Raw genomic sequence first — 26,636 nt, forward strand, 5'->3', positions numbered from 1 at the left:
TATGTAGTTATACGTAAATGCTCCTCCCCTCCCTAATACCCCTTCAATCACATCTTGAATGAGTCCCCCTCTTCTCAAAGAGTGCTCTGTCATACTTGATTGCTGTCTTGAAGCAGTGAGAAGCAATACCTGCTGACCTCTCTATCCTCCTTTCAATCTGGCCAGTCTAGCATTGAGTACTACACTGACGGGTCAGTTCTGGAAATATATGTAATAGCAGATAGTCATTTCATAAAAACCCAGGCTGCAGTGAAGTTGAGTACATTTTCTGATGTGTCGAGAAAATGAAAGAATTGTGCTTAGAATTTTGTTTAGGATTTAAATTTGGGATGAAATGTGTTTCGAAAGCAGCTTGGAATTGGTTGTTCTTTGAAAAAAGGGAAATGACCATAGTGCAAGCAGGTTCTGAGCCATTATAAGCCCTAATCCTGGCTTTTGTCCCAAGTATTTCAAGACCCCAGGTCTAAATATTGGGTCTTGTGAGACTTTGTGCAATACACATCTGAAACGATTCATACCTGCTTAACATGAAGAACATCCTGCTAGTATTGTGGATATATTAGTACAGAAATTAACAAAATGGTGTCCAGTTTCTTTAGCTCCAATATTTTTTTTATTGTTTTCGATAAGGGGAGATGATGGGAAACCAAATGTACCTTACTTCACATTACTGCTAGGAATTCTGATTCCCTCAACCTTTCCTTTTGGGCCTGCCAGCCTCTCCTTATACCTACTATTTCTGAGGTCTCCAGTGTGCCTGTCGACACCCCTCTTGGTGTCCACCCGGCTCTCTGCCTCTCCTAATTTTTACTTTATTTCTTAATATTGTAATTGTTCTTTATTTTAACTGGGAGGTTGGCATGCTGCCTCCCAGCACCATCTTTATTTGGGTTCAAAAGAGTGGTTTTGTGTTTTGAAGGTCAAATCTCACTTCTGCCTGGTACTTAGGTTCTTGAGCAGGTTACTTTTCTTTTAGTATCACAAAATTAGTTTCTGGGAAATGACCATTTTGTGACTGACCATGCCCACCATGGTAGTAATTTTAAGAATGGGCACCCCCCCATAGAAGCCATTTTGTGAGAGCACCCATGACACTCTCTAAAAATTCCAGATGTGCCCACTGACTCAAAACAGTTGGGGAGTCCTCTTCTACTTCCTTCTTAGTGCCCTCTTAGCCTTTCTGAGAGTCTGTCCATAAACATTACTTTGGCCAGCTATTCCCTGCAAATCACAACTCATGCAAGTGATCTAATGGTGTGACCAATGTAACATCAGAAGAGAGAACTCACATGAGCTTGTGGCTTCCTTTCCATCAATAGAGAAATAGCAATTGTGATTATAATGGAGAAGTGCTAACACAGATTCAGAGGTTGGTATGAGTCGTAGTTTCAGCCCAAGGTTGTAATCTTCACAAGGAAAAATTTAGAACATCCTTATAGTTCATGCTTTCGATAACCTGTTGGTTCCTTGCTTTTATAAGTCTCATTTTAATGGCTCCAGGAATAAATATAGATGTACTGCTTATACTTATTTTGTTTTCTATTTGTTTGCTTTTACTTTTTAGATTCTACCAGGTGCGATTCCTGTAGGTATTTTTGTGTTCATCTTGGTTTATCAACTTTGAGTTTTCCTTTTCTCCTATTTTCTTCCTGTGTGAATAAGTCTTGAAGAATATGTACGTGTAAATATGTCGATACTTTTTTCAAAAGTCTAATTTTGAATTAAATAAAAAAAACAGTTGCCTCTATCAGCTTACATTATGGCATCACAACAAACCACAAATTTACCCTTGTGCATTTCAAAAACTACCTGTTGGAAACCACTCGTTAAAAGAGTTTTAGAATTGTATGTTGTATGTACTTTTGTTTTCACAGTTAAAGAGTGTTCTCTACCTTCAGTAATTAAATGCTATAATCTGTCATTTCCCTATGTAGGGAATACAAAAATGGCTAAATGTAGGCTGCAGTCTTAATGTACTTACTAGTGAGAAAGGCCCATTGAAAACAGTAAGGCATATCTCTGAGTAGTCATGCATAGGATTGTGCATCTGTCTTTTCCTCTCAGTGAGTGACACAAACAGAGTGGAAGGATGAGTGAATCATTTCCTTTATTTTTCTCTGTGCCTATTTCCATGTCTCATCTGAAGCACAGAGATGGGCATATCTCTGACAAAGAAGCATGAATCACTTACACTTTCTTTCAAAACCACCAACTCTCTCTTAGGATGTTTTCACATATTGCACACCTCTTCCACTTTTTGTGTGCAAGTAGCAGTGGCTTCCTTGGCTCTGTTGACAATACAGCTGAATGTGGAAGAGACCCAATGAAAAACCCCTGATGCATCATGTGTGAAAAACAGCCCTAGTCCTTTCTCTGGTTTGCTGTTTCTGTTTCAGGCTGTTTCAGTGGTGCTGTTATGCCTGTTGGAGCATGAGAGGTTGCAGGCACTGCCTTTTGAAATATCTCTAACATTTCTAATGAGTTAAAAAAAGGTATTACATTAAGTTTTAAAATGTTATAATATGCATCACAAAAAAATTGCTTAGAAAATAAGTGTTATTACTTGCCGAAAAAATATGAACACAATTGGAAAGAAGAAGTCCTGATGCTGTGGCTTTTCCGTCTGAAATTATTTTGGGCTAAATCTGTCCTTTATTGTTCTGCCCAGTTGGCTTGCTGCCCAGGCTCCTGATGACTTTCATTTATCATGGCATGGTTCACAGCAGCTTTGCAGAAATACTGTTCTGTAGGATCTGACCTAGGGAATGCAGTCCTCTCCTGCTGTGGTGGAAGGTGTTGCATTAATTTTAGGAATGTTGTAGAAATCTTCAATGGAATCAAATGAGTTCAGAGTTCTGTGAATCCGACCCACAGATTCCACAGTGGACTGGCTTTTCCTGAGTCACACAGATGCTGCAGACTTGTGGACTGATTATTTTAACTTTCTGGGATTTTTGCAAATTTAGTAGTAGAAAAATAGGCAAAACAAAAAAACACTGGCCAAAAATGCACATTCCCCCCATAGGCTAAAGCATGAAGTTACACATGGGGGGGGGGAGATTTACGCATTAGGGGGGCATTTGCAGATTTCCGCAAGTGCGACTTTGCACAAATGCGAATTTGCACAAATTCAGGAAATTGGAAAAAATCCAGTTCTGCCAATTAGAAGACAACAGAAGGCACCTGACAATCCATGAAATGCAGATGGAATGGATTTTACAAAATCTGTACATACCTACTTTATTTATTCAGGAATATAAAGTGTCCACTCATCCCCAAATTGGAACAAATAGACAGAGGGAGAAGGTCTGGAACATAGTGTTTCTTAAGAGAAAATCCACTCCCTCTCAACAGTTTTAGGTCTGATTATTTTGGAAGTTTTGTTGTGTTTATTTTTATTTTTATTTTATTATTTATTCATTCATTTATTACATTTCTATACTGCCCAATAGCCAAAGCTGTCTTTTGGAATCTTGGTCATGGTATTTAAATCTGAATTGTCAGGGTATCCTGTGCAGAGGGATGTCTGCTAGACTGAGGCTCTTCTCAGTATTTTTAAATAATGCTTTAGCTGTTGCTCATAGATTAGCAACCTGTACAAATTAAAGTGCAGAGTTCCGTCATATAAAAAGTTTGGCATTAATACTCTCAGTCATTTTTTTTTTTTTTTAATCAAGGTAATTCTGTCTCCTGGTGATGTGGGTCCTTTTTATCCTGATACACAAAACAAAAGATCCTCCCCTTTGCATCTTGAGGAAATGGTTCCTTTCTCGCACAAAAAGAGATACCTCAATCCTTTGTTTTATAGAGCATAAGCACCAGCCCTACACCAACTGCCAACATGTCGAAGCTATTGTGTGGCCCTACTGCATTCAGCATGCTGGCAGCTTTCTCAAGACCTGGAAGCTGAGGTCCTGAGTCATAAATTATCATCTTTCCATTGATGTCTTTGAAAACCCACATTGTGAGAATTGTCCTTTGTAATAAATATGTTATCAGTGAACAGTATAATTCCTTCGCTATGGTCTGGGGTTTTGTTCATCTGGCAGGTGGCTGGAGCCTTCACCCTTCCACTGCTTTTTAAGTTTGTTACTGAAATAATTGCTAAAATACCTAATTGCCAAATGGCAGTTATGGCCAGAGTTTGAATTATTGAGGGGAAAGAAAGAACGAAGGCTTTTCTCCAGCATTTCTGTTTAAAAGGAAAATTGTGAGGTGGGGAGAGTGGCTGCCTCCCCAGCATCTCCCTCTAATTCAAGCAGAGGTTGTAATTCTTGCAATTTAGGTATATTGCATTTTCTTCCTAATTCCATTGTCAGTCCAGATATTTAGCACTATCATTAAAAGAGCCTTTGTGTATATTGTTGCTATTACCTTTGAGAACGTAATAACCACTCTCTTTATTTTTCTTTGAAGACAAAGGACCCACTGCTCCATCTTTTTCTAAATGACTACAATACGTTTTTCACTGTGACTCAGACCGGCATAACACGCTACCTCACCTTACTTCAACCAGTTGACAGGGAGCTCCAACAGTTGTACACCTTTTCGGTAAGCAGGATGTTGGGATGGGGGGGGGGGGTAAGCAGTTGGCATTTGTTTCATATGTTGCAGAATCTTCATTGTTGAAGGTCAAGTATTATATATGCTGTTGAGATTTTGAATCAGCAGAGATTTTAAGAAAGCTACTTTGTGGAATCATGGAGATGGAAGGGAACTTGTCTTGCAAGTAGGGATGTTGGAGAAATCCGCAACGGAACCAAATGAGATTGGATTTTTATGAATCCAACCCATGGATTCTGCAGTGGACTGGTTTTTCCCCTGTCGGGTGGATTCCATGGACTTGCAGACTGTTTTTCTAACCTTCAGGTGCAAATTTCATCATAGAAAAATATGCATTAAAAAAAACTGGCCAAAAATGCACATTTCCTCCCTAAGTGTGAAAATATGCATTTGGGGGGATTTGTGCATTTTGTGGGAATTTGCACATTTTTGCACATGCAAATTTTCACAAATTCACATTTGTGCAAATGCGAATTTATGCAAATTTGGAAACTTTGAAAAAATCTAATTCCATCTACGGGTAGACAATGGAACAAAAGGTGCCTGGCAACTCACAAAACACAGACAGAACAGATTTTACACAATCTGTTCATCCCTAAATGTAGGCCATCTAGTCCGACCCCCTTGTCTATGCAGGAAATCCAGAGTGGGAGCATCCAGAACAGATGGCTGTCCAGCTTCTCCTTAGGACCTCCAGTGAGGGAGAGCCCACCCTCCTAGGTAATTGGTTCCATTGTCAAACTGCCCTTACATTAAAATATTTGTCCTGATGTTCAACCAAAACCTATCATCCTGTAACTTAAAACCATTAGCTCTAATCCTGTCCCTGGGGAATCAGAGATCAAGCCTTTCTCTTCAGAGTGCTATCATGTTCTCTTTTGGTCCTCTCTTCTCCAGTTTAAACATACCCAGGTCCTTCAGTCTTTCCTCATATGACTTGCTGGATTTTTGTATGCACAGCAGCCGAGGGCTGGGGATCGGGGAGGGGGAGTGGCTGTTATCTACCGAGAGTCCTTGGTCTTCACCAGACCCCCTCTCCGGGAGACCAAGGATGCTAAGTGCATGTACTGGAGGTTGGGCCCGAAGGGCAGTCTGGGGATTCTGCTCGTGTACCGTCCACCCCGCTGCATGACTGACTCCCTGGCTGAGGTGCTTGAGGTGGTCTCTGATGTGCGTGTGCAGTCCCCTAACTTACTGGTGTTGGGGGACTTCAACGTACATTCGGAGGCCATCCTCACAGGAGCACCTCGGGACTTCATGGAGACCATGGCCTCCTGGGAGCTGCACCATATTCTAACTGGGCCCACCCATGTAGCCGGTCATGCACTAGACCTTGTGTTTGTTTCTGGAGAAGCGGGGAGTGATCTGGAAGTCGGGGGTATATCCACCACCCCCTTGTCATGGTCAGATCACTATCTGGTGACGTTGGACTTCTTGGTTCCACAACCCCTCCGCAGGGGTGGAGGACCCATTAAAATGGTCCGCCCCAGGTGTCTTATGGATCCAAATGGATTCCTGAACACGCTTGGGGATTCTCTGGGGCATGCCAATGGCCACTCGGTCGAGACCCTGGTGGGTGGCTGGAATGCCGCAATCACTGGGGCATTAGATCAGATGGCTCCGAAACGCCCTCTCCCCCTGAACAGGGCTTGGACTGCACCAAGGTTCAATCCGCGGTTACGAGCTCTGAAACAGGAGGTGAGATGGCTAGAGCGCCGGTGGCGGAAGTCTCGCTCCAAAGACGATCAGACACGGGCTAGAGCTGTATCTTCAGCCTATCACGTGGCGGTGAAGGCAGCAAAAAAGGAATATTATGCTGCCTCCATTGCGTCTGCAGAGTGCTGTCCCAGGAGGCCGTTCCAAGTGGTCCGGAGCCTGGTCGGTCCTGTGGCTCCGGAACCACTGGAGCATTCTAAGGCCTCCTGTCAGGCCTTGGCAAGGCACTTTGCAGATAAAATTGATCAGATTAGGTGTGTTACTCTGCACGCTGTGGATACAGTTAGTGAGCAAGAGGCAGCCTGTGGCAAACCGGTTTTGTGGGATCGGTTCCAGCTTCTTCCTCCTGATGAAGTGGACAAGGTGCTTTCATCGGTACGGCCGACCACCTGCTTACTTGATCCTTGCCCGTCTTTGCTCATTATGAGTAGGGATGGCGGAGAATTTCTCCCCGAAACTTCGGGGGGCCGAGCGCCAACGTGTTCGGCCCCCCGAACAAGTTTCGGGGAGAAATTCTCCGCACCCCCCCACCCCCCGCACCCCGCCCGGGATGGGACTTACCTTTGCCGAATGTCCCTCCCGGCAGCGGGTCTGGCCGGCGGTTCGGCGGGTGTTTGTCCAGGGCGGGAGCGGCAGCCGGTCTTTTGACCGGCTGCCGCCGCCGCCATTCCAATCAAAGAAAAAAAACAAAAACGCCCCCGTGATAGGCTACGTGACGATTAACGTAGCCTATCACGGCTAGATTTGCAAAGTCAGCCGTGATAGGCTACGTTAATCGTCACGTAGCCTATCATGGGTGACTTAAAAAAAAAAAAGCACGTACGGATAATGGCGGCCCCCATAGGGAGCCGCCATTCCCATTCCTTATTTGGTCGCTGTAGTCTACGTAAATCTTTACGTAGACTACAGCGACCAAATAAGGAACGCGAATGGCAGCTCCCTATGGGGGCCGCCATTTGCATACGTGCTTTTTTTTTTTTTAAGTCACCTGTGAGAGGCTACGTGATGATTAACGTAGCCTATCACGGCTGACTTTGCAGATCTAGCCATGATAGGCTACGTTAATCGTCACGTAGCCTATCACGGGGGCGTGTTTTTTTAAAAAAAAAAACTTTTGAGTTCGCGGCCGGGTGAGGCGAGGCGCCTCCTCCCCGGCCTGAATTTCGGCCGGGCGAGGCAGGAAGCCTCCCCCCCACTGCGAAAAGCTTCGAGGACAGGTAAGTGAGTTTCGTCCACCCCTAATTATGAGCTGCAGAGAGAGACTGGGTGAGGGGATCAAGGCGGTGGTGAACGCCTCCCTTGAGGAGGGAGTGATGCCATCAGCCCTCAAGGAGGCAGTGATAAGACCGCTCTTAAAGAAGCCCTCCTTGGATCCTCAAGTTTTGAACAACTTTCGCCCAGTCTCAAATCTTCCATTTTTGGGCAAGGTGATTGAACGGGTGGTGGCGGTGCAGTTGAAGGCACACTTGGAGGAAACTGATTATCTAGACCCATTTCAGTCGGGCTTCAGGCCTGGGCATGGGACAGAAACGGCCTTGGTCGCCTTGGTAGATGATATGAGGAGGGCTCTGGACAGGGGTGAATGCTCCTTCCTTGTTCTCCTCGACCTCTCAGTGGCTTTCGATACCGTTGATCACGGTATCCTCCTGGACCGCCTGGAGGGGTTGGGCATTGGAGGCACCGTATTGCGGTGGTTCTGGTCCTTCCTCTCCAGCAGGTACCAGAGGGTAGCACTGGGAGAGGAGGTTTCGGACCCATGGCCACTTACTTGTGGGGTGCCACAGGGTTCCATCCTCTCCCCAATGCTATTTAACATCTGTGTGAAGCCGCTGGGGGCTATCATCAGGAGGTTTGGGGTGCAGTGTCATCAATATGCGGATGACACGCAGCTCTACCTCTCGTTTAAATCTTCACCAAGGTTGGCCGTAGAATCCCTGTCCAAATGTCTGGAGACGGTGAGTGGCTGGATGGGGAGGAATAGGCTGAAGCTGAACCCTGACAAGACCGAGGTAGTTTTGGTGGGAGACAAGAGGAGGCTGGGGGATGTTGACCTGGTGTTGAATGGGGTATGGCTACCCATGAAAGACCAGGTCTGCAGCCTGGGGGTCATTTTGGACTCCCAGCTGTCCATGGAGGCTCAGGTGTCAGCTGTGAGCCGGACAGCGCTGTATCAACTCCATCTGATACAGCGGCTGCGCCCCTTCCTTCCCGACCATCTGCTCTCATTGGTAGTACATGCCCTGGTCTCCTCTCGTTTAGACTACTGTAATGCGCTCAACGTGGGGTTACCCTTGAAGACGGTTCGGAAACTGCAGCTGGTACAGAATGCGGCGGCTCGCCTGATTAAAGGCAGCCACTGGCGAGATCACATCACTCCAGTGCTGAAGGAGTTGAACTGGTTACCAGTTGTTTTCCGGGCCAAATTCAAGGTGTTGGTTTTGACCTTTAAAACCCTATATGGTTCCGGCCCAGCCTATCTTAAGGAGTGCCTCCAGCAGCACCAGACAGGCTGCTTAACAAGATCAGCCTCGGATGGCCTTCTCTCTGTCCCATCAGCCAGGACAGCTAGACTGGTGGGGACGAGGGAGAGGGCCTTTTCTGTGGTGGCCCCCACTCTGTGGTACTCCCTCCAGGGAACTCCGTCATGCCCCCTCTTTAATGAGTTTCCGTCGTGCATTAAAAACGCTGTTGTTCAGGCAGGCATTTGGGGTGGGTTAGGGTATTTTAGAAAATGTTTTTATTGTAGAATTTTATTGTTTTAAACTGTTTTTATTGTATGTTGTACATCACCCAGAGTGGCTGGGTGACCAGCCAGAGGGGCGATTAATACAAATAATAATAATAATAATAATAATAATAATAATAATAATAATAATTGCTTTCCATACTGCTGGCCATCGTCCTTGCCCACCTTCTTAAGAGAGTAGATGCAAAGGTATATATGAGATCTTGTGTTTGCACAGGAGGAGACATGATCGTCTTGTTTTCAGGTGGTTGTCAAACTTTACATCTTTTGCGTGACATGCAGCCTTCATATTGTAGACACCCCGGACTAGGTTTTGCTGATATTGAAATCAGTTGGCATAAGCAAATGAGTACGGCTACTGTTGTGTTAGAGGTATCAGCCTGCAAGTGATAATTTGGACCATCATACCAGCGTGGGCCATTTCATGCAGTATAGAAGGCAAATCACTTTTGCAACTGAGTATATGCAGACAGGGATCTGCAGCTAGTCTTAGCACCCGAGGAAGGTAATTATGATATTTATTTATTTTTGAATCCACATGATAACAAAAGTTCTTTGGACAGACTTCAAAGCTAAAAACATGATATGCATGGTATCTATCACCTGCTGAATTCACACCTTTAGCTGCATATAAAAACATAGGTTTGGATCCTGAACTTCACTGAACCTCATTCCCATTGAAATGGCTAACATTCAAGGGAGAGTCAGCTTATAATGTGTGAAGAGGTCCAAAGAAGAACCAAAAAGAAATGAGCTCACCAGTAAAACATTTTCTCTATTATTTTCTTGGATACAATTCATATGTGAAATATTTTGAGAGAGTGCTTTGAAGGGATTATTTTATAACTAGTATATTAAGATTGTTATCTGAATGATTTACTAAAGCTGTCATGCAGAAGAAATAAATAAATGATAGGTAGGTAGGTAGATTTTGTGAAAATAGCAATATATAAGAACTACAAGTAAAAATAAATGTTATTTGGTATGTTCACTTAATTGTATTTTTCTCAAAGATTTCCTCATGTTGTCTGTTTATTTTGAAGATGACAGCTTCTGATGGTGTACAAGAAAGCCCGCCAGTCACAGTCAATATTGTTGTGATTGATGCAAATGATAATTCCCCAACTTTCTCCAACATATCATATAATGTCAAGATTTACACAGACATGAGGCCTGGAGAAAGTGTTATCAAGGTAATCAAACAGTTAAATATTCCATTTGCTTTTTTCAGCATGTTCTTCTAAGGGAGCAATCCCATCTAGATAGGTGGCCGCCTCCAAACTCGGAGGTGACCATCTATCCAAAGCAGGGCAGGAGAAGCACAGAGGGGATCATTCCCTCTGTGTTTTTCCTGCCCTGCTTTTTTGGCTAGACAGCTGATTGTAGCCCTCTAGCCACAGGAGGACAGAGGGGGAAAGAAGGCTGCTGTATGACACATAGGATGTGTCATACAGGCAATTATGATCTCCCCACCCTGGAACGCCCCCAGCCATGCCCCTTTCCGGCTGCTCCGTGCTCCTCTTGCTGTTCCGCGCTGCCTCCAAGGCAGCACAGAAGTGGGGGGAGGTCGGTTCTCTGGGAACTGACCTTGGAGCATGGGTTCCGAGGTCGGTTCCTGGAAAACAGCATGTCCTATGGCTGTCTAGGAGCTGTCTAGTGGCCATAGAATTGCTCCCTAGGAATCCTATAATAGGACATCTTAAAATAGAAATGTTTAGGTAAAATAAAATATGTCTTTAGGAGCCTGAATGTTGCCATGCACTAGGGTGTTTATCTTCTGACAAGCAGAACATCTGTTAGGAAGCTGGATAGGTTGACTGACTGATATGCTTGCCATCAGAACGGATGTTTCATTGAGTCTCTTCTAGACATGGCTTAACTCTTCTCCTTCCCTACCCAACATGGCACATTTCCAGCAACTTGAGAAAGTTTTGCAGTACCAAAATTAGCAGATGCTGGGGCCAAACGTCAGGATTTGGTTACCTACATCATTTGGCTATCCACTCAAATAGATGGAGACTTAGTCTCATGCAGCAAGAAAATTCTTATGGTCCTGATATTGCTTAATCACCAAGCACAACTACTACTTCATCGCCAATCTCTCTCTTGACCAGTTCCAGTTTCCCACTGGTGAATCCCCATTACATCAGTAGCCCCAGTGCAAGCAACTCGGCAACATGTTGGCGCCACTATCGGGAATGTAACAAAGATGCATTTGTGCAATTTGTGACAACTGTTCCCTTATGTACTCAGGAATATACTCAAGACCACTTCAATTTTCATAGTCATGACAGCCTGAAAAAGGTTGTTCCGATCAACTGAATTATAGCAGCTGTATATAATGTGGATGTGTTGGCTTGCACAATGGTTCTATATGATGCTGTCCAGATATGAACCAGTATTGGCCTAGTGTGTTCCTGAGGTGCTCACATTGGAACCATTGTTAAATAAAAAGTGGACCCAAGACAAGACAAAACAAGCAGTAGCCTCCGTAGGAATTCTCTTGTTGTTGGCCTCAGGGAAAGCAGATTAAACAGAAAGGGAAAGAAGGAATTTGCTATGGTTACATTTAGGGGTGGGATCCATATTTGTCAGGTCCATAGTTTGAAGCAGACACACCTGATACTGCACAGCCTGGACATGAGAATATAGTCCTTCTTTGGAATCCAGGGACATGAACAAATTCTACAAGAGGGTCCAGGGATAACCAGATAACAGGTCACAAGTATCCCAGAAATGAAACATCCTATCTCTTCTAGAGAAGCTGTACCCATTTGTTTCCATGAAATGTCAAGCAATGTAAGTTAGTACAACGGTATTGTATTGGGGAAAATGGCTGTTCCAATAGGTTCATGGAGCAGCCATTTTTTTCTTTCTGTACAGGTTTGCTAAAGATATGAGATCTGTTGCTCCCAGGGACTTTTGTGACCTCAGGTTCAACGTATGTGGCAGCAGTCACCCTTTCTAACCATTTTGAACAGCTATTTCCTGATTTTAAAAAAGAAGAAATTTTGTTTAGACTCCCTGTCAAACTGTAAGTAGTTTAGTCATTTTTTTTAACAGAAGAATTTCTTGTGGATTTTTTTCCTTCAAAAGCCCTGCAAGTTAATGTGGAAGGGACCTTGCTTTGAAGGTGGGCAAAATGGACTGAATGTGAGATCGATTGAACTTAGACTGACCCGTCCATCTTTCGTTACATTCACTCACACCAGGCTGAAATTCTCGTATTGAGCAAAAAAATACAAAAATGTGGAATCCTCCTCAGATTCCTTTCTGCAACTTACCACTCCCTGTCTCTTTCTCCTGTTTTCCTTCTAATGTCCTGTTTAACACAGTGTGAGATGTAACATCGTTGTGCTGTGTGTTGCTTTGCCCCTGCCACCTAATTGAGCTGTGAGCAAGGCAATGCACAGCAGACTGATGTCCCATCACATTTTCTATTAAAACAGATATTGTAAAGAAGGAAGGGAAAGTGCCGCAGCAGCTCCACATCTTTTGTATTGTCTAGTTCTTTCTTCAGTCCCTGGTATTGCACTGGCTGAAAGGGGTAAACCAAGTAAAGAATGAGGCTTGGTGCATCCAAGTCTGCTTCCAGATGGAGGACTCCTTGTGTTTCCAATCAAAGACGTTGTGCAGCCATTCCATCTTTCCTTCTTTAATGGAGTTTCCTCGTTGGTAAGAAAAAGATGGAAGAAATGACAGGAAAACATGTGAGGGTGACAAGTGGAAGATAATGTTGTCTGCCCCCCCCCAATCCCTTGATTGAGGCAGGGCAGCTGTACAATAAAAGCCTTGTCTGGGGAAAGAGCCACCCACAGGCTTTTAGGGATGGCGGAGAATTTCTCCACGAATCTCCGGGAGGCCGAATGCCAACGCATTCGGCCCCCCGAAATTGGTGGTGAAATTCTCCGCCGGCCCCCCGGGATGGGACTTACCTCGTGCGAATGTCCCTCTTGGTGGCAGGTCCCGGCGGCGGTTCAGCGGCGGTTCGGCCGGGGCGGTGGCGGCGGCCGGTCTTCTGACCGGCTGCTGCCGCCGCCATTGCAAAATAAAAAAGGAAAGTTAAAAAAAAAAACACCCGTTTTTTTAAAATTGCAAAATAAAAAAGGAAAGTTAAAAAAAAAAAACACCTAAATTTCCAAAGTCAGCCGTGATAGGCTACGTAAATCGTCACGTAGCCTATCACGGGTGACTTTGAAAAAAAAAAGAAGCGCGTACGCAAATGGCGGTGCCCATGGGGTGCTGCCATTTGCGTTCCTTAGTTTGGCACGTCTAGTCTACGTAAAGATTTACGTAGACTACGGCAAAAATAAGGGCAACGCAAATAGCGTTCCCTTATTTTCGCCGTAGTCTACGTAAATCTTTACGTAGACTAGATGTGCCAAACTAAGGAACACAAATGGCGGCGCCCCATGGGCGCCACCATTTGCGTATGCCCTTTTTTTTTTTCAAAGTCACCCGTGATAGGCTACGTCACGATTAACATAGCCTATCACGGCTGACTTTGGAAATCTAGCTGTGATAGGCTACGTAAATCGTTACGTAGCCTATCACGGGTGTGTGTTGTTGTTTTTTTACTTTCCTTTTTTTTTCGCAGCCGGGTAGATGGGACGCTCCTCCCCAGCCTGAATTTCGGCGGTGAGGGATGGGGCGCCTCCCCCCCGGCCTGAATTTTGGCCGGGCGAGGCGGGGCGCCTCCCCCCCCCTCGCCTGAACTTCAGGGGGAGAACCGAAATGCCTCCCCCCCCACCGCGAAGCAAGCTGCGGGACCAGGTAAGTCCCTTTCGTCCATCCCTAGGCTTGTTGCAAGAGTGGTTTTAAAATAATACACATGCTGACCCACAGTGCAAATGGAGTAGTTAAGCTCCTTGGGTTATTACATGTGTGTTATCTCCTAGTGTGTGTTATTCTCATTTTATGTTTTGCACTCATTGGTATTATCCTGCAGTTTCTTCTCCCTGATCGGAAGGGGGCATATTGGCACTCAGAATATTGGAGGACCAGACAAGGCAGAGAGCTGGCGCCAGCCACAAATCCCTACAATGTGGACTTGTGTAGCGTGGCTCCTACATCACTACATAGCATTTTAAATATTTCTGAGCAGTTTCATAGATTATAAACTGAGGGCCATTGCATACATAACATTTTGAGTCTACACCAAAGGTGCTTTAAGCATGCACTTATAAAGTGTGAATGTGACAAATCAAATGCCTATTTGCAAATGCACCTGTCAGAAATCCAGAACAGTCTGTGGCTCTCTGCTGAACATGCACATAGTAGCAAACCTAGGATTGCTGTTACATATTGTCTGAAACAGCACTATGTTGCTGGTGGATGTAATAGGAAAACGTCATTGAAGACGGTTCGGTAGGCATAAACAAATACATATAATTACGATTTCAGTATAATTTCCAGTTTGGGTACTTGGCACAAGAGTATTTAAAGAGAAACCCAGGAAGAAAGATGGCACACATACTAGTAGCAATTTCTGTTTATGCCACTTGTACACCAAAGCTCCGCTCCGACCAATTGTTTTAGGAGAAGTTTAGGAGGATTTTAGGGCAGTTTTCGGTGGCAGATGCCATTAGTGGTGGTTTCCTCTTGAAATATAAGCTTTTCCCACCCTGTATGTATATACAACAGTCCTCCCCAACCTAATGCCCTCCTGTTGTGCTGGACTACAGCACCAATTATCCTGTCTTAGCCAGCATGACCATTAGCCATGCTGGGTGAGGATTCTGGGAGTTGTAGTCCAACACATTTGGAGGGCACTTAGGCTCAGAAAGGCTGGTATACAGAATGTCCAGAATTTGCATCTTTGGATTTCAGCCATGGATTTTGGGCCATGTGTACCTGTACCTTTTTGGGGTGGGGGGCAGGAAGTTCTTAAAATACTCTAGTTTCCAACATTATTCCTATAATCTGAACATTAGACAAAAATCCAGCCATCCTTTAATTCCTATGGCATAAGCTTTTGCCTTGTGAAAGTCAAACACTGCTCTCTAGTCAAATGTCTGGCATTTTTCTGACAGTTGAGTTTAGGAACCATTATTCCAAGTAACTTGCAGAATCATCTCCAGAAACTTCAAACTTGGCTATTTTGAATGTTGCAATACTGTATAGTGCATTCTTATCATGTTCCCTACAGTAGAAAATGGTAAACATGTTGTGTTAGAATGGAAAATGGGAAGGGACATTTTTCACTGTGAAAGTCAGTAATACTCATTTTCAACAAGTCAAGTAAAATGTGTAGTGAGAGGAAGTTCTTTTCTTGCTATTGTTTCTGACATTCTCGGTGGCTTTCATAGGAGGAAAAAATGGTATACAGCACCTTTTAGAAGCTTTTATTGGATATTGCTTAAGACAAATGAGGATTTACACTGGTGTCTTTTATTGTGAGACTTTAGTTTGAGATTTGGGTTGGGTATACAGCTTTAGTGCTATTTTCCCATTTTATTTTTGTATTTTGGGGTGTGTTTTTTTGCAGAAGTAGATCCTTAATACATTTCCCCTCCTGAGCCAGAGATCTTTTAAGCATTGCTTACTGCAATTATATATTTATGTGAATACAGAGTTTCATACTGGTAATTTTGTTGTGCTGTAATTGGCAGCTAATTCTTATGCTTCTTTGAAAATAACAGTTCCACTTTCTTCTTATGTGAATGTCATTATGTTAATTTACCAAAGAGTAGCTCTCTAATGCTGTTCATTTTCTTATTGCTACCATTCACATAAAGGAAAATTTACCCATTTATTTCAAATGAGTCCAAGCCGAAAGCCTTCACATTTGATTCTGGATTGTGATTAGATTAGCTAATAGGCCAATCTGGAGCCAAGGGCTGAAGCAATATACAGCTTTCTCCAGTACTTCCCACCACACATACACACACCAATCAGGAGTTTCAAGGGCTGTAAGAGATCAACCCTATACATGTCTACTCAGAATAGGACTTACTCCCAGCTTAGTATGAACAGACTTGAAGCCTAACCCAAATCTGTTTCCTTGCTACTAATCTCAGAACCATTGTTCCTTCAAAACAGGGCTGCAGAACCTCCAGACCAGGGGTGAAACCTAGCCTGGCTGGGGTTCCAATCCAGCCCTCTAGGGTACCCCAGATGGTAATTCCCCTTCCCCTTTCTCCTGACTATCAATCATTTGGTGGTTTCTCGGCGTTTGTGCACGTTTTTTTCCCCATTCTAAAAGGTTGAAATGCCTCTCCTAAGGCTGAATTACTGCCTGTAAGAGCTTTAAACTACAATAGGCTGGTATCTTTTGGTATTTTGGCCCAACCCTTTTGCCTTCATCTCTGTCCACCATGGCAATACTGCTCTTGAAAGCTTCCCCAAAATGGAATTGGGCTGTTGGGCTGAAAGAAGTAGAGCTGTGCACAAATGGTCTCTCAAAACTGTCCAGTCTATTTGTGGGCAGAGAACGTGGCGGGGGGGGGACAATTTCACCAAATTTCTCCTAGGGGAGGAGAAATTCTCCAACAGTTTCTCACTGATAAGGCTCATTGTTGGCAGGGGTTTTAGGACAGGTTCTTTCTTTTCTCCTAAGAGTTTTTGGTTTACTGCACTGCTTCTGTAGGTGGCAACAGCATCAACTGTGTTGAGGTTTCCAGTTTTCTGAGGCAGAATTTTGGATTTCTTTTGGTTTTTGAGCTTACCTAGTCACTGCAAGGTGGCCAAGGATAGTGTGTGTGTTTTTCCCCTCTATTACACATCTTTCCATTGCTCTGCAGCCTCCCAGGCCACCTGCCATTCCTGAACTGAAAAAGCCCCATGGGACAAATTGCCTCATGATGTCTTTCACTGAAGTGTGGGAAGCCAAGGAGGCTACAGGCTGCCACCAAGATTATTGTACAAGATTGTTGTAGACAGGACACTCATGCACACTCCTCAGCCACCTCATAAAGAAGTTAAGCACAAGAACCCCAAACCCAACCCATGAGAATTTCTCTGAAATTTCTCCTCCTTTGAATTTCTTTTCAAAAGCAATTGCTTTTCTATCAAATTGAATGAGAATGGTCAAAAAAATGTGGGATAAATTTTTGGCACAGCACTAGAAAGGAGTTCAGCACCCCTGCTTTAAAAAGGGGGATCATTTTGAGTCCTCACCATGGTCTTATATCAGGTTACTTTGCCATAAACTTGAAAAGAAATATAATATTGAGCACTTGTGAGGTCTGACTATCTGTGGATGAAAAATGAAGGCTTTCATATAAATGCTAACAAAGCTCTACCAACAACATCAGCAGTAAGGTGGAGAAAAGGTCTATGTTCATAGCTAGTGCTGAGAGGAAAGAATCACACTGATTTTATCACTGGTTTTGACTTGAGCCTTTTCAAATAACAAGTAGGGATGGCAGAGAAATCTGTAGGGATGGCGGAGAATTTCTGCCCGAAACTTCAGGGGGCCGAGCGCCAACGTGTTCGGCCCCCCGAACAAGTTTCGGGGAGAAATCCTCTGCACACAACCCCTGCACCCCGCACCCCCCCCGGGACGGGACTTACCTTCGCCGAATGTCCCTCCCGGCGGCGGGTCCGGCCGGCGGTTTGGCAGGTGTTCAAGCGGGGCGGGAGCGGCAGCCGGTCTTTCGACCGGCTGCCGCCGCCGCCATTGCAATGAAAGAAAAAAAAAATAAAACACCCCCTGATAGGCTACGTGACGATTCACGTAGCCTATCACGGCTAGATTTGCAAAGTCAGCCGTGATAGGCTACGTCAATCGTCGCGTAGCCTATCACGGGTGACTTTAAAAAAAAAAAAAAAGTGTGTACGGATAATAGGGGTGAACGAAAGTCACTTACCTTTTCTCGCAGCTTTTTCGCGGTGGGGGGGAGCGCTTCGCTGCTCCCCCCGCGAAGTTCAGGCCGGGGGGGGAGGCTTCCCGCCTCGCCCGGCCGAAATTCAGGCCGGGGAGGAGGCTTCCCGCCTCGCCCGGCCGTGAACACGAAAGTAAAAAAAAAAAAAAAAACACGTCCCCTGATAGGCTACGTGACGATTCACGTAGCCTATCACGGCTAGATCTGGAAAGTCAGCCGTGATAGGCTATGTGAATCGTCATGTAGCCTATCACGGGTGACTTTAAAAAAAAAAAAAAGCGCGTACGCGAATGGCGGCCCCCATAGGGAGCCGCCATTCGCGTTCCTTATTTAGTTGCTGTAGTCTACGTCAATGTTTACGTAGACTACGGCGAAAATAAGGGCAACGCAAATAGCGTTGCCCTTATTTTCGCCGTAGTCTACGTAAACATTGACGTAGACTACAGCAACTAAATAAGGAACGCGAATGGCGGCTCCCTATGGGGGCCGCCATTATCCGTACACACTTTTTTTTTTTTTTAAGTCACCCGTGATAGGCTACGTGACGATTCACGTAGCCTATCACGGCTGACTTTGCAAATCTTGCCGTGATAGGCTACGTGAATCGTCACGTAGCCTATCAGGGGACGTGTTTTTTTTTTTCTTTCATTGCAATGGCGGGGGCGGCAGCCAGTCAAAAGACCGGCTGCCGCTCCCGCCCCGCTCGAACACCGGACGAACCGCCAGCCGGACCCGCCGCCGGGAGGGACATTCAGGGAAGGTAAGTCCCGTCCCGGGGGGGGCGGGGGGCGGGGGGGCGGAGGATTTCTCCCCGAAACCTGTTCGGGGGGCCGAACACGTTGGCGCTCAGCCCCCCGAAGTTTCGGGGAGAAATTCTCCGCCATCCCTAACGGATAATGGCGGCCCCTATAGGAAGCCGCCATTCCCGTTCCTTATTTGGTCGCTGTAGTCTATGTAAAGATTTACGTAGACTACAGTGAAAATAAGGGCAACGCTATTTGCGTTGCCCTTCTTTTCGCCGTAGTCTACGTAAACATTTACGTAGACTACAGCGACTAAATAAGGAACGCGAATGGCGGCTCCCTATGGGGGCCGCCATTCACGTACGCGCTTTTTTTTTTTTCTTTTAAAGTCACCCGTGATAGGCTACGTGACGATTGACGTAGCCTATCACGCCTGACTTTGCAAATCTAGCCGTGATAGGCTATGTGAATCGTCACGTAGCCTATCAGGGGGCGTTTAAAAAAAAAAAAAAAACTTTCGCGTTCGCGGCCGGGCGAGGCGGGAAGCCTCCTCCCCGGCCTGAATTTCGGCCGGGCGCGGCGGGAAGCCTCCTTCCCAGCCTGAATTTCGGCTGGGCCGAGGCGGGAAGCCTCCCCCCCCGGCCTGAACTTCGCGGGGGGACCAGCGAAGCGCCTCCCCCCCACCGCGAACGTCCTTCGAGGACAGGTAAGTGACTTTCGTCCACCCCTAGAAATCTGCCACGGATTCCAATGAGGCCGGATTCTAAAGAACCTGGAGTCCATGGTGGAATGGACTACCCCCATGCCACCCTGTGGAATCCCCCCTGGATGGACCCTACCTGGTTGTCGGGAGGTCTGGTCCATCCAGCTGCCCTCCGACATCTGCTGCTGCTTCTCTTCAGATGCAAATGGCATCCAGCATAGCGGATGCCATTTGCGTCCCTGCCTTTTGCCGTGATAGGCTACATAAAGATTTACGAAGACCGGCCGCAGCAAGAAGTCAGGCAGCAGCCGGCCCTGGCCAGCAGCCCTGTGGACTCACCATGGAGCGGAGCCAGCCAGGGAGGATTCCGGGGGAAGGGACGGATCGCTTCCCCGCCCACCATGGATGTCTCCACCTGGAATGAGGTAAGGGATTCGTACACCCCTAATAACAAGTACAACAATAATACTTTTATTATTATTACATACGTTATCTCAATAATCCCTATACAATCCTGTGGGTAGGTAGGCTAGCACTGAAGAGCCTTAGGCCAGGGGTAGGCAACTTGTGTTGTGACCCTCCAGATAAGGGGTCCCCAACCTTTTTGGACCCATGGGCACATTTGGGAATTTGAGAAGCCCCACCACAAAATGGCTCCCCATGAGGATGTGGCTAGTCACATAACGGCTGCTGGGGGGGGGGGCTGGTTAGTCAAAAGACAAGTAATTCAACCGAGAAACTGAGTACAACCAGAGGAACGGTCTGAACTCCAAAGCCAATCCAAATATTTGACCCCACATAAGTACCACAAAATACTAGGGGTGTACGAAATGCTTACCTGGTTCCGCTGGGGCCATCCACGGTGGGGGGGAGGCACCTGGAATCCTCCCTGGCCGGCTCCGCTCCACAGTGACTCCGCGGAGCGGCTGGCCAGGGCCACCCGAAGCCGGACCTCCGTCCATTGCTGGGCTAGGGGTGCACGAAAGTCACTTACCTGGTCTCGCAGCTTGCTTCGCAGTGGGGGGGAGGCACTTCGCTGCTGCCCTCGAAGTTCAGGCCGGGGGGGGAGGCTTCCCTCCTCGCCCGGCCAAAATTCAGGCCGGGGAGGAGGCTTCCCACCATGCCCAGCCAAAATTCAGGCCGGGGAGGAGGCGCCTCGCCTCGCCCGGCCGCGAAATAAAAGGTTAAAAAAAAAAAACGCCCCCGTGATAGGCTACGTGACGATTTACGTAGCCTATCACGACTAGATCTGCAAAGTCAGCTGTGATAGGCTACGTTAATTGTCACATAGCCTATCACGGGTGACTTAAAAAAAAAAAGCGCGTACGCAAATGGCGGCCCCCATAGGGAGCCGCCATTCGCGTTCCTTATTTGGGCACTGTAGTCTACGTAAATCTTTACGTAGACTACGGCGACGCAAATAGCATTGCCTTTATTTTCGCCGTAGTCTACGTAATCTTTACGTAGACTACAGCGACCAAATAAGGAACGGGAATGGCGGCTCCCTATGGGGGCCGCCATTAGCCGTACGCGCTTTTTTTTTTTAAGTCACCCGTGATAGGCTACATGACGATTTACGTAGCCTATCACAGCTGACTTTGCAAATCTAGCCGTGATAGGCTACGTTAATTGTCACGTAGCCTATCACGGGGGCGTTTTTTTTTTTTAACTTTTTTTGGAATGGCGGCGGCGGCAGCCGGTCGAAAGACTGGCTGCCGCCCCCACCCCTGACGAAGACCTGCCGAACCGCCGCCAGGACCCGCCGCCGGGAGGGACATTCGGGAAAGGTAAGTCCCATCCCGGGGGGGGGGCAGGGGGGTGCATAGAATTTCTCCCTGAAACTACTTCGGGGGGCCAAATACATTGGCACTCGGCCCCCCGAAGTTTCGGGGAGAAATTCTCCCCCATCCCTATGCTGGGCTGCAGCCGCAAATGGCAGCCGCCATTTGCATCCCTGCGGTAGCTGTGATAGGCTACGTATATATTTATGTAGCCTATCACAGCTACCACAGGGATGCAAATGGCAGCCGCTATGCCATTTGCGTCCCTGCGTTAGCCGTGATAGGCTACGTATATATTTACATAGCCTATCACGGCAAAAGACAGGGACACAAATGACATCCCTGCGTTAGCCGTGATAGGCTATGTAGATACTTACGTAGCCTATCACGGCTTGGCAGGGACGCAAATGGCGGCCGACGTAGCGGCTGCCATTTGCGGCCACAGCCCGGCAGTGGCCGGAAGACCACCCAGAGCCGCCGCCACCACCGCCAGGTAGGCTCCATCCCAGGGGGATTCTGCGGGGTGGCGGGGGGGATTGCCCCATTCCACCATGGACTCCGGGGTGGCAGATTCTAAAGAATCCGGCCTCACTGGAGTCTGTGGCGGAATTCTCCAACATCCCTACAAAATACCCATTTAAGGTTGAAATCCTATGCATGGTTACATGGAACTCAATGGGAATTGCTTCCAAGTAGGCCTACATAGGATTGCTTTGCTCATCCTATCCACATATGCACACTTTCCCAAGCCTTGAAAGAAAGGAAAATTGTCCCAGCCCTAAAGGGAAGCAAAATGTTTTCCCTACCTCAACCCCAGGCTCAGCCACTCCTTTCCCCCAAAGGTGCTCTACTTCCTTCACTGCTATCAGAGCCCCAACCCAGGAAGATGGTGTGTGTGTGTGTGTGTGTGTGTGTGTGTGTGAAGAACTAGAGAAGGGGCTGGGAAGGGAGAGAAAAAGATCCAGGCTAGGGTCTTGGAGAAGGAAGAAAGAGCACGATAAAGGGGCGAGAGGGAGAAAAAGAGCAAGGCTAGGGACTGGGAGGGGAAAATAACAAAAGAAAGAGCAAGGCTAGAGGCTAGGAGGGGGAGAAACAGCAAAGTAAAGAAGTGGGAGGAGAAATAGGGAGGCTAGAGGCTGGGAGGGAAGGGGAAAATAGCAAGGTAAAGGGGTAGAGAGGAGAGAAAGAGCGGGGCTAGAGGCTATGAGGGAGAGAAACAGCAAGGTAAAGAGGTGTGGGAGAGAAATAGGTAGGGAAGGGGAAAATAGCAAGAGAAAGAGCAAAGCTAGAGGATAGCAGGGGGAGAAACAGCGACATAAAGAGATGGAGAAGAGAAATAGTGGGGTGGGGGGGGAGAGAGGTCAATACCAAGGCAAAGGGGTAGAGTAGAGAGAAGCTGGGAGTGGAGAGAGAGAGCAAAGGGGAAAGGGCAGTGTGGGCAGAAAATGATTGAGTGGGGCCAGGAAGCAACTCTTTCCTAATCTGCCTGCCTGCCTGCCTGCCTGCCAAACAGTTGATCAGTGGTTTTCAAGATTTTTTTTTTAACTGAAAATAAAGTTTTGAAATGGGGCAAGGAGTGTAGAGCTTCTTGGGGGGGGGACATTGGTGCCATATTGGGAATCCCTGCTCCAGATTTTTTGGCCTACAACTCCCATCAGCCCTAGCCTGCATAGCCAGTGGTGACAGATGATGGGAGTTGTAGGCCAAAGTACCTGGAGGGCCAGAAGTTGCCCACCTCTGCCTTAGGCAAATCACCATCTCTCAGCCTCTGTCCCCACCTCACCTTCACCTGCTTCTAAAACTCCTATATAACTACCTTGTTTACCATGACTTTCCCATTATAATTTGAAACAGAGCAGGCTTGCACATGCTCTGCGGTGTCAAAATCATTAGAGCCAACAAGTGATTTGACAAGCGGAGAAAGTACTAAGTGATCTGAGCAGTACTTATGGCAATGAAGATTGCAGTGGATCTTGGTGTTTAGAAGCACAGTTGGAAGCTACTGTTCTTACATTTTTGAAGGTTTGTAATTATATCATATGGAACAGAATTCCAAAATGTGCATGGCAATACCCACTATAGTAAGAGTGTAAGTCAGGTTGGGCCTTTTCCTTTTGAACTTCTACTAACAATATTTGTGTCAGTTGAAAAATGGCTCTTTTAAGAAAGCTGTGAACTTGATTTAATGTAAAACACACTTGTTTTGGCAGATCTCTGCCGGAAATTATAACATTCTAAAAGGACAAATGGCAGGCAGAATTTCAGTGCTTATAACCTACCTGGCAAAATACCGCAACTTGAATCTTTAATCTAGTGCTTCAATATTAATTCCTCCAAATGGAATTAATTGTCCTTTTGAAGTATCAGCTTCTGGAGTAAAGGAAGTTTTCTGGTATATTATGCAAGGACATTGGATGAGGAATATATTTTTATTATATATTAAAAGATGTAATTATAAGCTCCAGAAATTCTTGTTGCAATCCTAAACAGACTGGCATACAGAGTAAGCTCCGTTAAACACAACATACTTATATAGGATTAGGCTGCACATCTCTTAAATAAGCAACTTTAGAGGGTCTTGATTGCATAGGGGTTGTATCTCAAATACCCAGATCTTGAGAGACATCCTTGAAAACTCCGCAGTCCTGCTCAGTTGCTTAGACTTCTAATTGCTTTAGAATCTTATAAGGACACTTGCCTCCTTTGAGATGATAATCAGCTATGATAACTTCAAAAGGAAAATGGCCTAGGTCAGTCATGATTAGATTGTGAAACCAGATATTCCAATCAAAAGAAGTAGGTTAGAAAAAGAGCACTGACCTCAGCGCATTTGTGCAGTTAGACAATAATTCATGATGAAAGGCTCCTTCTATTCACTAATTGAGTTGCATTACCAAGATAATAAAACATTTAATTTGTGTAACATTTAGTTGTCCTGCAAAAATGACAGTTCCTATTCCAGGACATTATCTGTAATGGTTATAATGTGTCAAACCAGATGGTGTTAAAGCTTTCTAAGATAAATGTTAATAAAACCATTAGGTGTGGATTAATCATATGGCATTTGCAGTGTACCGGGCTGGCTCTGGGACTTTAGGGGCCCTTGGGCAATGCACCAAGGTTCCCTTCACATGAAAGGGAAAGGGAAGGTTCCCTCAGGACTTTAGGAGCCCTTGGGCAATGCATGGTTCTGTTCACATGAAAGAAGTGGTGTAAGCAGACTCATAATACTTTCACACTTCCTTTGATCATCTTGGGTGCTCTCAATAAAAGAACATTTTTCACAGTTAGCACAGTTACCTTTGCCCATCTTGAAGACCCTGTGGTTGCCTCCTTTCAGGGCTTGTCAACCGAATGGCATCTTTGGCATCTCCTTCCATTTGTTCAAATTTCGATCATCTTTTTTAAAATGCATTTGTTCCCGTTTCATGACTTTGATGCATGATTTGCATGCATGATTTATGCCTGCCATATAAGTGGATAAATTTGCACACATGGATCTGATCACTCATGACCACTCACACACACACTGTTCTGATTATTAAAATGTTTCCCAGTAATAACAACAACATCAACAACAGTTATTTAACACACTGTGGATCACCAATGTCAGTGCTGCCAACTTTACAACTGAAAATGAACTATTTGTTTCATCTGTTAAATAAATACTTGAGTAGATGGCACTCCAAATCCAGCCTTCCCTGATCTGGAGTCAAAGTAGAGTACCCTTGGTTTTTCAGATTGGAAAGTGTTAGCCATTTTAACTGCAGAATAGAAATACGAGCACACAATCAAGAGGAACAGATGAGAGAAATACGTGGGTTTCATGTATCCATTGATTGATTGGTTACAGACAACTGAATTTTGGGTCTTTCCCTCTCTCCCTGTTACCTTAACTGTAACCTCTAGAACTACAATTTTGAGTCTTATGGTGCAGTTCAGTAGTTTCCCAGTCTTCTTTTATGCTTCCTCATAATAGCTAAACTCTTCAGGATATGAAGAGGATTATGTTTCCTTTTTATCCGTCCCTTGTACTTGGCCTCTGTCAGGAAAAGGAGTTAAAATGGATTCCTCTTTCTGAAAGATAGCATTGAAAATGAATCCTGTGGTCTAGCCACATCCTCCATCCTCTTCTCTCTGTATTATAAGTTCTTCCCTGGTGCTTCTTGTGCCCTTTGATATACCTGATTTTCTTCCACAACTCCTCTGTCTTTTCCACCCCTCTGCCTCCTCCTTGTCTTCCATTCTCTTTTGAAATAAAATGAAATAGCAAGATACCCTGCATTAAGAAAAATATGTAAAAATACTAGATCAAGCTTCTCTGTGCTTTAGACAGATTATTGGCTAAGGTTGCAATTCTGTATGTGCTTACCTGGGATGTAGTGCCGTTGAACTCAGTGGGGTGTAATTTTGAGTAGATATGTAGAGTATTGTACTATTAATTGATTGATTAATTATAACCTGTATTTCTATGGTCAGCATGTAACTGAAAATAAAATGAAATGCATTTACTGGCATGGGGAGATCAGAGCAGGGGATCGAAAATGGAAATTAAGACTATTACAGGCATATGCCTTTAGCAGAATTAGGTTCTACATATGTACTTACATTCCTCAAAAGTACTTATGTGAAAGAGGTTCCTATAAAAAAAATGTCCCCACAAAAATAGTGGAATTCAAAATTCTCTGACCCAGGTTTATCACTTGCAAAACAAATGTGTGCCAGTTGGTTTCCACTTTAGAAGCCACATGATACAGTTTTGGTTTTCTTCTAAGAGTAGGAAGAACGTTAAAACCTTTTGCTTATGTGCAAAATTCTCTTTGGGGAATTGCTTTTGTAGCAGTTCAAGTGCTCTCTGTGCTGCTAAAAAGAAATGTGGATGGGCAAGGATATGTTGATTTGATCCAAAGTTTGAAATGACTAGCTGGAATGGAAACGGCTAAATGTCAAATTGATGTACACTACAAAGGTGGTCTTGCAAGATCTGGTTATAATTACATGAGACTATCTCAGGACACATCTTCATGGAGCTTCTGAGTGGAGACAAAGAAGACTAGAGCTGCTTTTTATGAGGATTTCACATAACCCTAAAGGTCCTTCCACCTCCTCCAGAGACTCAAGGAACCTCTATGATTCCTGTGATGCTATTCTTTTGGGTGGAGTGGTTCTTGCGACAGCTGGCTTATAAGTGGGACTCTGAGCCATAGGGATGTCACGGGTGCCTGATTTGGTCTGCAAATTTGCCGGACTGCTGGCGCCTGCACTCTCTGAACTGCATCCTCTGAACCCCACCCCCCAGCTCTCTGGGCCCCAGTCCACCTGCCCCCTGTGCTCGGTGACCAGCTTGAGGCTTTCCCAGACCCATTCACCTTCATGCCGATTGCCATGTTTTTTAAAAACATGGCGATTGACAATATGTGCCCAATATGTGCCTTTCAGGAGGTGCCCTAGTGGCCACTTTCAGTAGACTCCAATAGCCAACTCAAGACACAGACAAAAGGATTATTTTCAAGGCTTTAATCCTTTTACAACTTAATGACTCTTTCAGATGCTAATCAC

General features: G+C 45.5%; 1 protein-coding gene across 3 annotated transcripts in view; it reads left to right on the plus strand.

The window, feature by feature from the left end:
• Positions 1-26,636, plus strand: part of PCDH15 (protocadherin related 15) — a 1,185,684-nt gene that overhangs the window by 892,153 nt on the left and 266,895 nt on the right. For all 3 annotated transcript variants that reach the window (XM_084845696.1, XM_084845694.1, XM_084845693.1), the window contains 2 exons: positions 4,417-4,551; positions 10,069-10,218. In XM_084845696.1, the coding sequence (XP_084701822.1) occupies positions 4,417-4,551; positions 10,069-10,218 (285 nt within the window). The remainder of the gene's footprint in view (positions 1-4,416; positions 4,552-10,068; positions 10,219-26,636) is intronic.

Source organism: Heloderma suspectum, chromosome 3 (assembly GCF_057233095.1).
Source record: "Heloderma suspectum isolate Gila_16-S chromosome 3, 16-S_ref, whole genome shotgun sequence".
Taxonomy (NCBI): Eukaryota; Metazoa; Chordata; class Lepidosauria; order Squamata; family Helodermatidae; genus Heloderma; species Heloderma suspectum.